At 48.8% G+C, this 14428-nt stretch overlaps 1 protein-coding gene across 1 annotated transcript; it reads right to left on the reverse strand.

Moving 5' to 3' along the window:
- Nucleotides 1–227: 227 nt before the first annotated feature.
- On the reverse strand, nucleotides 228–1151 carry LOC141726665 (olfactory receptor 14J1-like). The gene has a single exon (XM_074531635.1). It carries the CDS (start codon nucleotides 1149–1151, stop codon nucleotides 228–230), a length of 924 nt encoding a protein of 307 aa, XP_074387736.1.
- Between the last annotated feature and the right edge of the window lie 13277 nt (nucleotides 1152–14428).

Below are 14428 nucleotides of genomic sequence, written 5' to 3' on the forward strand. Positions count from 1 at the left end.
GTCTTTTCTTCAAATGTAGCGATAGCCCAATCCCTGGTTTACAGAGCTTGTGGGTCAAATTCAAGAGAAAGACAGTGAATTAGATGGTGATTAAATAACTTCATCAAGTACAACATTATGACTAAAAACCCCACTGACCCCTACCAAAGACCCAGGAAGGCCTGTTGGGCCTGTCATGAGTTCCATTATAAAAGCTGTGCAAAAGAAAACAGGCAATTTTTTGCTTCTCAAAAGCAGCTAGTCATCATTTTCCTCAGAGCATCCTTGAGCTTCTGGTTTCTCAGGCTGTAGATGAGGGGATTCAGGGCTGGAGGCACCACCGAGTACAGAACTGACACTGCCAGATCCAGGGATGGGGAGGAGATGGAGGGCGGCTTCAGGTAGGCAAAAAATGAGGTGCTGACAAACAGGGAGATCACGGTGAGGTGAGGGAGGCAGGTGGAAAAGGCTTTGTGCTGTCCCTGCTCAGAGGGGATCCTCAGCACGGCCCTGAAGATCTGCACATAGGAGAAAACTATGAACACAAAACAACCAAATGCAAAGAAGGTAGTGAAAACAGAAACTCCAAGTTTCCTGAGGAAGGATTTTGAGCAGGAGAGCTTGAGGAGCTGTGGGATTTCACAGAAGAACTGGCCCAGGGCATTGCCATGGCACAGGGGCAGGGAAAATGTATTAGCTGTGTGCAGCAGAGCAGTGAGAAAGGCACTGGCCCAGGCAGCTGCTGCCATGTGGGCACAAGCTCTGCTGCCCAGCAGGGTCCCGTAGTGCAGGGGTTTGCAGATGGACACGTAGCGGTCATAGCACATGACGGTCAAGAGAAAATACTCTGCTGAAATGAAGAAGAGAAAGAAAAAGAGCTGTGCAGCACATCCGGAGTAGGAGATGTCCGTGGTGTCCCAGAGGGAATTGTGCATGGCATTGGGGACAGTGGTGCAGATGGAGCCCAGGTCGCTGAGGGCCAGGTTGAGCAGGAAGAAGAACATGGGTGTGTGCAGGTGGTGGCCGCAGGCTACGGCGCTGATGATGAGGCCGTTGCCCAGGAGGGCAGCCAGGGAGATGCCCAGCAAGAGGCAGAAGTGCAGGAGCTGCAGCTGCCGCGTGTCTGCCAATGCCAGCAAGAGGAAGTGCCTGATGGAGCTGCTGTTGGACATTTGGTGCCTTTGGGTACAGGTATTTATACAGCATTAACACCTGCCTGGGAAGAAAAAGGCAGTGCCAGATTGGACATTTCTTCACTGGGGATCGTGGACTGTTGAAAGAAGACTTGAATAGCTGGAGCAAGTCTTTAAGTCTTTCCTGTGTATTTTAGTTGGAATTCCCTTCAAAATTAATTCTCTTCCTGTGAGGGAACTTTGCTAAACTTTATTTGAGTTGGGGTTTGTGTGCTGAGTTTCTGCCTCATCTTCAGCACAGCTCTCAGCCTGAACACTCTGGAGCCCAGAAGGAAAACGGGGCTCCCTGTGCCCCACTGCAGTCAGTGCTAGTCGCCGCAAAGATGCCCTTTGTTCATTTCACCTCTTTTGATTTAAGTGTGATCACACCTAAAACTTTCTTGAAAACAAAGTGGACTTTGTGAATTCTCCAGTTTAAAGATAATTTTCTCCCAACTCTTCTCTCTTTCCCTTTGAAGCTGGACAGGGAGGGATACCAAGGGTTGGTCTGGCTCTCTGCTGCCTGCAGTTGTGCCTATTGGGAGCTGTTTCTCTCTATCCAAGCCCTGTCCCTGCCAGTGCTGCCAGAGCCCAGCCCTGCCTGGGGGCTCAGCTCTGCCCTGCAGACCCCTCCCAGCACAGGGCACTGCCCAGGGGCATCTCCCTGGCAGCAGAGCCTTAAGGTCAGGCCAGACAAACAGAGATGCTGCAAGCCAAGGTGCTGCTGCTGCTGTCTGTAGGGAGAGGAGGCTGAGGAGGCACTTTCTGAGGGAGATCTGAGGCCCATCTGCTGATGCCCAGGGTGACAGTGCAGGAGTGTCAGTGACACAGCCAAAGCTGACAGCCCCTTTCCCTTCCCTTCAGGAGAAAGCTGAGAGCAGCCCTGGCCATGCAGCACCATCTCCAGAGCAGGAGGAATCTGCCCTGATGGTGGTGGCTCCTTCCACCTCCAACTTCTTCCCTGCAGCGTCCATGGGGAGCTGCCAGGCAGGCTGAGAGCTGCCCCTGGCAGGTGGCACATGGCCTGGGCTGGCCAAGAGCCCTGAGGGCTCTAGGAGCTGCTCTGCAGGACATCCCTGGGCAGCCCTGGCTGCAGCCCCAGCTTCAGCCCCTGCAGCCGTCCCTGGCAGCAGGAGCCGTCCTGCCCTGTCCCTCTGACGGTGTCCAGGGCAGCCCCGCTCTGCAGCACATCCTCCTCCTCCTGCTCCTGTGCCAGAGAGAAACTGGGAGAGTCCTCCTGACACATCCCCCAGGCTGTGGGGTGTGCTGGCTTCAGGAGATCCCTCCAGGAGCACAGGGGACATTGCCCTGCACCCACACACTCACCATGCACAGGGCTGTGAAGATTTTTCCCCAAGTGAAGTCTCAGCTCAATGTCTTCCCAATCCTGATTGACTTCAGCCTGTCTCTGCCTGGCTCCTGTCCCCTCAGTGCCTGCAGGCAGAGCCCTCAGCCCTTCTGGGCTGGGAGAGGAGCTGGTGCTGGGAAGAGCTGTTGCTTTAAAGGTGAGCAGCACAGACACAGCACAAGGACATTAATGACCCTCTCAGGGCTTTGGTATTGTTTACATCAGACTCAGTCCCTGAGAGAGTGTTTCAAAAAACTTCTCAAGAACTTAAACTTAAATTGAAACTCTGAAGTTTCTTGAAGTTTTAATGGGTTCCACTGAGGGACACGACTGAGAAAATGTCCCTAGGTTCCAGTTAGAGCAGAACACTGGAGGCAGTGATGACAGCTGGGGACAAACAAGGCAGAGGTGTCTCTGGTGCTGAGCAAAGCTGCATGTGTTTGAGGAATGCCAAGGGCCAAGGCCTGAGCCCCAGCCCCTGGCCAGGCAGATGCTGTCCCTCCCTCCTTGCTCAGGGCTCTTGCCGGGATGGGCACTGGCCTGTGGGGATGTGCAATGGCAAGGGCAGGAGCATGGGGCGGCCCCTGCCAGGCTGCTGAGCAGGGACAAGGAGGCAATGAGGCCCCAGGCCTGCAAGGGTCACTTGTCTCCTGCTCCTGCCTCAGGCCCAGGCCCAGCAGCCATGGCCAAAGTGCTGCCCAAGTTGGCTCTGGCAGGGCTGTCTTGCAGCTGCTGCACATGCATGAGCCCTGTGCAGCCCAGGCTGTGCTATGGTGTCCCTGCCCTGCGCCTCTGTCCCTGCAGGCTGTCGGCATCCCCCGGCTGCCCCACCTGGCTGGGCCCTTCCTTTGCTGACAGCTCTGCCTCCTGCCTGCCTCTTCCTGCCTACACAAAGCTTTGGCATGACCCAGACTCTTTCTGGGGGATGTTCTGCACCATAGCCCTTCCCTGGGAGGAAAATTCCTTTCTCTTCGTGTTCTGTCTGGGCCTCCCAAGTAGCATTTGTGATACAATTTCTCTATCTGGCTTTTTCCCACTATGGAGAAAAGCTCCACCATTTCTGACTCCCACTTTTAAGCCCTTCCAGGCCACTCCTGTTCGTTCCTCAGTCTCTTCACAACACAGACCAGGAACAGCAGCCTCCATATATGGGTTGCCCTCTCTAGGCCTGCAAACCCCAGCCTGAGAGATCTTTGAGCCATCTCCAAGGTGCTTTCAGATGAAAACATTCTGCTCATAGTGTTAGAATATATCACAAGTGCCCAAGGCCAGGCTGAGGTGTCTTTCAATGGCAAGATTATGTCTGGGAGCAATCCTGGGATAGATGGAATTTTGTCAGCTAAATTCCAGTTTTTGCCATGGCCCCTGGACAAGGCCATTTTTGTTCCATAGGAAGGAAGGCACAGAGCCCTGTTGCTTCTGAGGTAGATGAGATGTGAACACCAGAGGCCAATGCCAGGCAGAGGTGGCAGGTTTTTCTCTGTGTACCTTTCCCTTGCCTACAGGAAATTTTTCAGGGGGGACTACCAATTTTGTCCTTTGGTGTCTGAATAGAGAGACAGTTCTTTGCATAGGAAGGAAAGCATGGAGCCTCAGTGATTCAGGAACTGATAAGAGGCAGCCCTCAACATTCCAAGATCAGCTGGACCTGTCAGGTGGCCCCTGGGAGGCCAAACCAGCCAGACCTGTTCCATGTCCTCTTGGTTCCACGAGGCCCTGCAGTGTCACAATGTTCTCCTTGCTTCTGCAGTGTCACAATGGCCCTGTGCTTCCATGAGGCCCTGCAGGGTCACAATATCCCTTTGGTTCCCCGGGGCCCCACAGTGTCACAATGCTCTCCATGATTCCATGGGGCCTTGCAATTCCACAATGCTCTCCATGGATCCACGTTTCCCCACAGGATCACAACGGCCCTTTGGTTCCATGAATTCCCACAGTGGCACAATGGTCTCCACAGGAAGCAAGCAACTGAGTCCCAGTGTTGCAGGGGCAGATGAGAGGCAGTCACCAAAGGCCAAGGCCAGCCAGACTTGACTGTGTTGGCAGACTTTTTCTGGGAGAAATCCCCGGATATACAGAATTTAAGAGGTAGGATCCCATCTTTGGACATGGACAACTGGACAAGAAGGATGATTCTTTTTCATGGGAAGGAAATAATGGAACGCCATTGTTTTAGGGGCAGAAGCAGAGGCTGTCTGAGCCACAGGCCAGACACACCTGTTTGTCCTGGCAGCTTTTGTCACAGAGGAATCCTTGGTATATACAGAATCTTGTGGGGCTGAATCTCAATTTTGACCATGGACACCATGACAAGAATATCAGTTCCTTAACATTGGAAGGAAAGCAGCAAGCCCCAGTGTTTCAAAAGCAGGTGAGAGGCAGCTCCCAAGAGGCCAAGGGCAGCCAGACCTGTCTGTCCTGGCAGCTTTCACTTGAGAACAGTCCTTGGATGGACGGAGTTTAGGAGGTGGAGTCCCATTTTCGACTGTGGGCACCTGGTTGAAATGGATGGTTTTTCTATAGGAAAAAAAAGCATGAACTCCAAGTGTTTTGGTAGAAGATGAAAGGTGGCCACCATAGGCCCAGCCAGCCAAACCTTTCTCTCTTGGCACCTTTCATCTGGGGGAAATCCTTGGATGTAGGGAATTTTGGAGGTGGAATCTCAGTTTTGGCTGTGGGCATACAGCTAGGAAGAAGAGTTCTGTTCATTAGGATGGAAAGCACAGAGCCCCAGTGTTTCAAAGGCAGATGAGAACCAGTCCTCAGGAAGCCAAGGCCAGCCAGACCTGTCTTTCCTGGAAGCTTTTGTCTGGGAGAAATCCCTGGATATAGGGAATTCTGGAGGTGGATTTCCAACTTTCGCCATGGGTGCCTGGATGTAAAAGATGCTTTTTTCCCTAATGAAAGGAAAGCACATGGTCCCAGTGTTTCAAAGGCAGATGAGAGGTGGCCCCTGGGTGGCCAAGCCAGCCGGATCTGTCAGTCCTGGCAGATTTCATCTGGGAACAAACTTTGCGTATATGAAAATCTGGAGGAGGAATCCTGATTTTGGCCATGGACACCTGGAGAACAAGGACAGTACTGTCCACATGGAGGAGAACCCAGAGCCCCAGTGCTCCAGGGGCTGATGAGCAGCAGCTCTCAACATGCCAGGGTCAGCTGGAGCTGTCAGGTGGCCCCCAGGTGTCCCAGCCAGCCAGGCCTTGATGCCTTGAGAGGCTGCCTAGAACAGAGGCTGGACAGTGTTACAGGAATAAAGTAGGGATTTATTCAAAGGCCTTCAAAGGATACACCTGGGGCAGTACAAGAGCCCGGCTGAGGGTACACCCAAGATGGGTCACACATTTTCACACTTTTATAAGCTTTGGTACATTTTCATATTCCAGTTAATTATGCAATTACAGCTTCAGTTTGTGAAAACCCATCCTCCCAGTCTGCTCTGCTCAATTCACTGTTTGCACTTTTTGGGGCCTGAAACAGCAACAGTGTCCTTGGCTCTCCTAGTATTCTAGGTCTCCTCCTCCAGTTATGGAGAAATATTTCAAAGAGCTTCTAAAAAATATGCACTCCTATTTTAAAGGGTGTATTTCATTACTGCTCTCTTTGGAGCAGAGACAATTGCAGCATTCTGTGATTGATATTGATCCAGGGTCTCTCCTCAGCAGCTCTGGCCTGCTCACAGAAGCTGTGCCTTGAGCTGTGACCCAGTGTGGACAACCTTGCTCCACATTGCCCAGCCCCATCCTGTCTGTCCTCACTCCCCTGGGACCTGATGTGCTTGGACAGCTGGCTGCACTCAACCTAAGAGGGGTTTTCCCTTTGTGTATTTTTTTAAGCAATCTCAAACTCCTGAATTTCCCCACTGAAAACATACACACTCCTCAAGTGTGTGCCAAGACCAAGCTGCCACCAATAATGTTCCCCTCACCCAAGGCAGAACTGTGCAGAAAATGTTTTAGACCTTTCCACTCCATGGTTCCATGAGGCCTTGCTCTGTGGCAATCGACTTTTGGTTCCACGAGGTTCTGTACTCAACAGTGGTAGCCTTAGTTCCAAGTGTCACCATGGCTCTTTGGTTCCACAGGTCCCCGCTGTGTCACAATGGGCTCCATGATTCCATGATTAATGCAAAAGCTTTGCATAAACAATGAGCAACACCATGGTCTCCTTGGATCCGCATTGTCGCCATGAACAATGGGTTCCATGAGATCCCAAACTGTCACAATGGATATTTGGCTCCATGTGGCCCCTCTGTGTCACAAAGGACCCTTGGTTCCATCAGGCCCCACAGTGTCACAGGGGTTTCCTTGGTTCCATCTGCCCCAAAATGTCACAGGGTTTTCCCTTTTCCTGCTGCAACCCACAGCAAACCCCAGTCTGGCAAGAAGGAGCAAAGGGTGACATTTGGAGTGATGGATTTTGCCTTCCCAAGTCACAGTGGTGTGGGATGGGGCCCTGCTGTCCTGTAGATGGATGAACACCAGCCTGCCCATGGCAGGGGGTAAGAGACAACAGCCTCTGTCCATGGAACTGCAACAGCAGAGAGGTCAGGAGACCTGGGTTTAAAAGATTCTCACCAGCACAGGAAACATCAACCTAGGACATTTTCTTGAAAGCTGACATTTTAGAGCATTTTTTTATACAGACTTGGACTACCAAATACCAAGTTTAACAGTTTTGGCTTTCTCTGGGCCCTGAGACCAGTTGGAATCTTTTCAGCAGTCTGTGCTGTTCCATCCCATTTTAAATGATCAAATTGAGAGCCAAACTTTTAAGAAAATTTAGCAAAGATTTATTAATTTGTCTGTGAGACTGAAGTTTGGTCATCGAAACCACCTCAGCCAAGGGTCAGCGTCGAGCCCGGGATCGGCGCTGGGTGAACTCAGATCTGACCTCCAAATGTCAGAGTCTCTCCCTGTTCATGAATGATGCTTCGCACAGCAAGTTCTTATACAGTTTATTCTTCCTGAGGCAGAAATGACCGAATGTCCTTTGTGTCTCTTCACATGCAGAACCGTGGCTTTACATGTGCAGAGGTAGACAAAGACTCAGTCCAAGTGTCTCAATGTTGTCAGTCGACTTTGGGGAAGTCAGCATTCAGATGCATCAGGGTGGCGCCGTCGATCATCGTGGTAGATGTAATCGTCAAGGTGATAATCGCTCTTAGGTGGACCCGGCGACCCAGGGAAGCCGGTGATTATCAGCCTGGAAACTTCTATTCTTACGTTAAAACCCCAATATTTATCTCAACGAACGTCCAGGAACTTGATATGAATAAGAGACTGCTCCTGGCCAGGATGGTCAAAAGACATAGTGTGGATTTTACAATATTTTATACATTAATAGCATGAATTATCTCTATCATATACTACAATCCCTCCCCATTTATATCACCAATTTAATTCATGCTCTCAAATTGCTAAATTTTTCATTTTCTACTTCTACCAGCCACCATTGAGGGTTTTTCACAGAGTGCTCCTTTACACTATTCTGTACTCCCCTTGTGGAACACCCTGTTATCCCATATTATTCACATTCGTTTTTGCTTGTTTCTCAAACTTTGCCAATACTCCAGCAGCATTGCTGGCACACTGCCTTTGTCCCAATCACATGATTTTAGATGTGTTGCCTCCAGAAGTTCCCTCTGGATCCACAAGAATTATCGCTATCTGCATTCCCTGGACCACAGAGTGGATTAGTCTAAAAAGCATGGAATTAGACAAGGCAGGAATAGGATTCCAGCTACTGAACAGAGCACAAAAAACATCACTTTGTTCCACCAGGCCCCATCAAACAATTTGTCCCACCATGAAGATTGTAAAATCGAGTTCCATTTTTGAACTGGGACATGGGCCACCTTTTTGATCTCGGCCGCCAAACTTCTTATGGTTTCCCCATAATCATCGATTTCAATACAACATTCTGATTCATTGAACTTTCCACACACACCCCCTTCTTTGGCAAGCAAATAGTCTAAAGCTATTCGATTCAGGTACACAAATGCCTGTATCTGGGTGTGCTGCTGACTAAGTAAATCCAGGGCCTCAGAGGTGTGATGTGAAACAATTTCCACCACTGTCTGCAGCCAAATCAGCCAGTTCAGTAGGTAAATTGGAGTCCTATACCCGTAGCTTCCATCCTGGGCCCACGTGGCCGGTCCATAATAATCGATTATTCTTGGCGCCAGCCACTCTTCTTTCTCCCAGGCTTGCTTACCACTTATCACTGGTATCATCTTTTTCAGGCTTCTCCTCTCCCTTCTCAGGGTCTCGTATAATGGAGCCTCTAGCAGATTACTTTTTGTTTGAGGGAGAGTAAAGAACACTGGCCGAATCATGCCAGAAGTGCATGATCCCTTCCACCTTGGGGGTAACTCACTGTATGCCTTCTTTCCACAAATCCAATAAATTCCATCCAGGACTTTCCATCTAATGGTTATTTTCCCTGGGTCTCCCCAGTACTCTCTCAGGCCCACCAAGGATTGAAAAGGGTTGGCTCCAGGATTTTTGACCCAACACAGTCCTTCCCTTTTGTTCCATTCACAATTTGTCTCATTCTTCCTGCGCCAGTACCCCAAAGGGGGTTCTGGCTGCCAGATCTTGCTTTTGGTGTTTGAGTCCACCGTCAGGGTAGACACACACGGGGTGCATCCCACCATTTCGGTGTCCTTCTTTCCTTCTCATCTGGTGCATATGGTTTCAATCACCCTCTGGTCCAAAATCCATCCCTCAGGTCTCTGTGCCAATTTTGAGACCCTCGGATTGTCCCATTTCAAAAGCTGTTCCAGAACCAAACCTTCCCCTTTCCAAGGTCAGTTTTCTGCTGACTTCAGCCCCCCAAAAATCCAACAATTTGACAATCCCAGTTCAATTGCAGTTTCTTCCATCAGGTCAATGAACAGGTTCCTGTCTGGGGAAAGCAGTTCCCCATCAGCATATTGTTTCTCCAGCAATTCATACTGTTCTTCCAGGGTTTTTAATCTCTCCTGTTCAACTTGCTTTGTCCTCATTTCTGTCTCCCTTCGCTTCAATTCCTGAGTTATTTCTCTCATTCTTCCCTCAGGATCCTCACCATCTTCATTTTTTGTGAAACAGACAACCCGATCATATTGCAGGCACACTCTATCATCATTCGCCTCTGCTAAATCCAATATGATTGGTTCTCTGCTCAAGGTAAATCTGCTATCAAATTTAACATTTCTTTCCATGCAATACATTTTCCTGTTCATCATGCATATCCCCAGCCTCGCATTGTCATAACACAATGGATTCAACTGGTGATATGGGAAAAAGATCGATTCAATTTTTCCCCCAACCCACATGGTTCGGTTACATTGGTTACAAATGGAGATTGACATTATTTCTGCATTTTTTTTGTATCTGGTGTTTGTGCTCATCTGACTGCCCATTCCTTAGCCCTGCCTTGCGATTAATACACCAAATCCCTGTTTCCAATTCACACAATTTGACCATCATGCCATTCTTCCAACAGTACCTGCCAGGTTCCCTGAGACAATCTTCCAGGGCTTGGTATGCTGAGGGTTTCTTGTTCCCTTTACAGCTGGGACCACCTGAGTGCAATTTCCACTCTCATATGTGGAGCTCTCATTTCTGCCTCTCATCGGGACCTCAGTGTGCAGACTCTGCATCCTGCACATGGCTAGGCTCAGGCCAATCAGGATTCCCACCAGGCGTACTCCGCTGCCTTTGCCTCCACCCCCTGGGGTGCCACCAGCGGCCAGGAAGACGATCTTCACGGCAGCAGGAGTATTCTTCAGGGAATACATTCTCCGACCTAGCCGCTTACCTCCTTTAAAAGGCGCCCTGCCTTGAAATTCTGATGGCATCTGAGCTGCACGGTACCTTGATTGACTTTCGGCACTCCACATCCAATATTTCTGCCTTAGATTTGAGTTTTCCACGCACCCCGTTCTGGAAAATGTGGAACCACTCTTGTGAATCTAATTTGATAATTCCTAAATCTGTGGCTAGGGTTAGAATGCGGTCAGTCAGCTCAAGCTCCTCTTCCAGACACTGGGTGCACAATCCCTTTGGCCTCTGCCCGCTTCTGCAGCGTACAATAAAAGCCCCCTGACAATATTCACACTTGAAATGTACAAACGGATAGCATACACAGTCAGAATAAAACCTATCCATTCACCGTCAGTCATTTACAAGGACATTGGAGTTTGAGTTTCAAGTCGCCTGGGGAAGAAGTGACTCTCCACTCGGGCGCTTCCTCCTGATGTTCGACTTTCTTCACCCTAGACGCATGTGTCCAGCCTTTCTTCGCCATCCGAATGGCCGTGTCTGTTGTCAGGAGCACAAGAAAGCGACTTTCCCAGTGCGGAGAGAGGGATACCTCCTTCCACATTTTCACAAGCACTCTGTCACCAGACTGGATTTTGTGGATAGCGAATCCCAGAGAAGCGCTCTGAGATACTATCCCTTGTTTCCTGAGTTCCACAAATTTTTGTTGATTGCCAACAAATATGGTTGAATCTGACAATCCTCAAGCCTGGGGTGTCCTGCCGGCATCTCATGTCTATAGGGCATTTCATATAGCATCTGCAAGGGTGAGAGCCCTGTCTCTGAATGAGGTATCGTCCTGATATTAAGCAAGGCTAAAGGTAGGCATTTCAGCCAGGACATCCGAGTTTCTAAAATTTATTTAGACAACTGCGCTTTCAAGGTCTGATTCATCCTTTCCACTTGTCCTGAGCTTTGGGCATGCCACACAGTGTGGTATTCCCACCGAATGGCCTAGCACATCAGCCATCTGTTTAATAATCTTTAATGTAAAATATGTTCCTTGGTCCAAATCAATGTAAATCACTGTGACAGTCTGTCTGAATTTTCCCTCATCTGCCTCATGATCGTCCTTGGGAGACCACTGATGGGAAGACCCACCCCTGTCTAGAATCTCTGGCTCTGAAGGAGAAAAGTCACACGCCAACAGGGCCCTGAGACCTGAAAGCTCAGTGTTAAGTTATTGTTTTCACAGGTGTGTTTGGTGTATGCTAAGAAGGGGGCACAGTGCCCCGTTTGCAACAATAGCAGCTCTGGGAGCTGTCCCACCTCTCGGCCTGGCTTGGCTTCTCCTGACTTTCAGGTGGTCTCCCATAGAAGACCCTCACCTGTTTTACAACCACCGTGACAGACAGACTGAGATGTAAGAAGCTTCTCCATCAAGGACTGAGACATGAAACTCCTAAAAGGCCCCTCTGCTCCTTCCAAGGACTGGGACTGAAACCCCCAGCCCGGGAGAGGTGTGTGGGGGAGGCAAGCTGACCGAAGCGAGATGTTTGCCTGCAGGTTGTGACCACTGGAGCAAGAAAACAATGGCTCTCACTTACTGCTGAGAACATAGACTACCTGTTCCCTATTGCATCTGTTTCCCCCCCCACACACAATTTTCAGTAATAAAAACCTCTGAGTTAGCTAGAGCCTTTGAGATCTCCCCAGCATAGCAGGCGAACCCTCGACTGAACTGGACCAAAGCACTTCGTCTCTACGTTGGTAGCTATATCCCCTCTCCCTCTCTCTCCACTTTCTCTGTCTTTTTCTCTCCCTTAATTCCTCTATTGCATTTTTGCTGTGGTTATTTCAATAAAATTGCATTTGACTTGATTATCACTGCTAACCCCCTTGTACCGTGTTGTTTTTTCCACTCTGAGATCATTCCTACGAACCATCAGGTCATCTGTCCACTAGGACGGACCCTGACATTAAATTGGCGTCACGGACAGGATTTTGGTAGACAGAGGGATTTGCAGGCAAATCTCATGCTCAGTTGAGTGCTCTGTCTCCGGAATTTGCACAAAAGATCTCTCAGTTCAAAACAGTGGTAACTGTTACTGATACTGATCTGATACCGACACTGATCCTGATCCTTATCCTGATCCTGATACGGATCCTGTTATTGTTGTATTTGAGTGAATCCGAACCTGTTTCTGCTGTATTTGTGTACCTCGACTGTCTAAAAGGGAAGGGACAGACCTGAAGAAATTGAGCTGTGCCTTTTGGACAGATATTGTCCCTTCACCTACACAGGGAGTGAGGGGCAGCCCAGCGAAGGCTGAGTGGCTTTCCCCCTGTTGTAGGTTCTGGTCCCCTCACAAAGAAAACATTTGTGTGCGTGTGTTCATGTGAGTGTATCTGGACTGTCTGGGAAGGAAGAGACAAATTTGAAGCAACCTCACAGAGCCTCCCAGACTGATTCTGTCTCTTCAACTACCCAGGGAAGCAAGGGGACAGTGAAAAGCCTGTGTGATTTGTGTAACTTAAGTTAAATTCCCTGGTGTAGCTTTGATTCCCTCACAAAATGACTAAAAACTTCAGTGCAAAAGGTAAAGCTGTATTTTATGCTCTGCTTGCTAAATATAATGCCACATCTTCTCTAGGGGGAGAAAAATGGGCAAGCTACCACTGGTTTAACTTAGAAAATGTTATTGATAGACTATCTTCTTTGCAACATGAAACAAAATTCAAAGTGGGCAGAAATAAAACCAACCTCTGCTCAGTCTTGGGCGCCTGCCTCATAGCAGTCATAGAAACTCACTTTAAGCAAAAAGGTGAGGAAAATGCTATCATAGACTCCCTCCAAAACCTAGTTGAAGTTTTGCAAAAACAGTTGGATGAAGAAAGAAATGTAAATAACTTGTTATAGGCTGCCCTGAGAGAGGAACATGTTAAAAATTGACAGAACACTGATTGCTCAAAAGAAACAGAGGAGAAAGAAACTCCTCACATTAATCAAAATTGCCCTCAAAAAGAATGAGGTCTGATGAAAAATTGCAGGAAACACTGCTGTAATAACATGAAACCTCTTAGAAAAACAGAACACATTTGTCAAGTGTCTCTCACTGGGGGAGATCAGATTCTCTTGTCAGAACCAAGAGCTGGTCAGTGCTGGGGACATGGGGTGTTCCTAACAACAGCAGACAGACGCATACCATGGTCCCCAAATCAGCACACAGCTCATTGGGCGGGGGAGCTTAACCCCTTGGAAAAAGGACACCCTTCGGTCGGTACCCCTGGCCAACTCCTGGAAAACATTCACAAATCTGGCTGCCTGCAATTGATTCATGAAAAGAAATTAATTCCTCATTTTGAATCTCCAATCCAATCACCTGTAAAGCCTGAAATTATGACCTCTTTAACTCAAGGGCTTCCAGAACACTTAAACCTACAGCAATTCTCCTTCAGAAAACCATAGTAGCCATGACTCCCATGGAAAGATCTGATAAATTTCTTAGTAACCAGAATGACCCTTTTGTTCCCCTTTACGACTTGCTGAGAAAAGGAATAAAATGGGATTGGACTTCTTCTCAGAAGGAAACATTGCAATTGCTGATTTTTGAAGTGACAGCTCATCAGGCACTGGACCCTATCAATCCCACAGATCCCTTTCAGGTGGAGTGGGGATTTGCCTCCTCACAGCCTTCAGTACACATTTGGCAGTGGGGTCCTGAGGGTCGGACAAAGCCTGTTGGTTTTATTCCCATGGTTTCAAAGATGCTGAGAAAAGGTACCCTGCCTGGGAAGGGGGGGTGTTTGTGGTTGGCTTGGCTCCCAGGGAGGTGGAGGAGAAGTGGGCAATCCAAGAAACTGGGAGCTTGGGTAGCAGCCAAAATAAACCTGCCTCTGTGACTAAAGCAACCCCTCCTCTCTCACTCCCCTGCTTCTGCTAACAGAAAGGAACAGGACAATGCCCAGGTTGGGGAACTGTTAACTGTTTGGAGCATTTTCCAAAGTGAGGGACAGAATTACTTTCTTGTCTGTATTTACACCGAGTCCTGTGCTATGTTTATATTTGGGTTGGTCCAGGCCGATGCTTTTAAAAGAGCTACAGGAAATAATACTGTTAAAGCAATGCAAGGATGGTTTGGGATTTTCCTAAAACCACAGGAAATTCAACCTGATAATGT

This window comes from Zonotrichia albicollis, chromosome 37, assembly GCF_047830755.1.
Source record: "Zonotrichia albicollis isolate bZonAlb1 chromosome 37, bZonAlb1.hap1, whole genome shotgun sequence".
Lineage (NCBI taxonomy): Eukaryota > Metazoa > Chordata > Aves > Passeriformes > Passerellidae > Zonotrichia > Zonotrichia albicollis.

Excerpts from the sequence above, each read along its gene's own strand:
- LOC141726665 (XM_074531635.1), bottom strand. The coding sequence starts at position 1,151 with ATGTCCAACAGCAGCTCCATCAGGCACTTCCTCTTGCTGGCATTGGCA.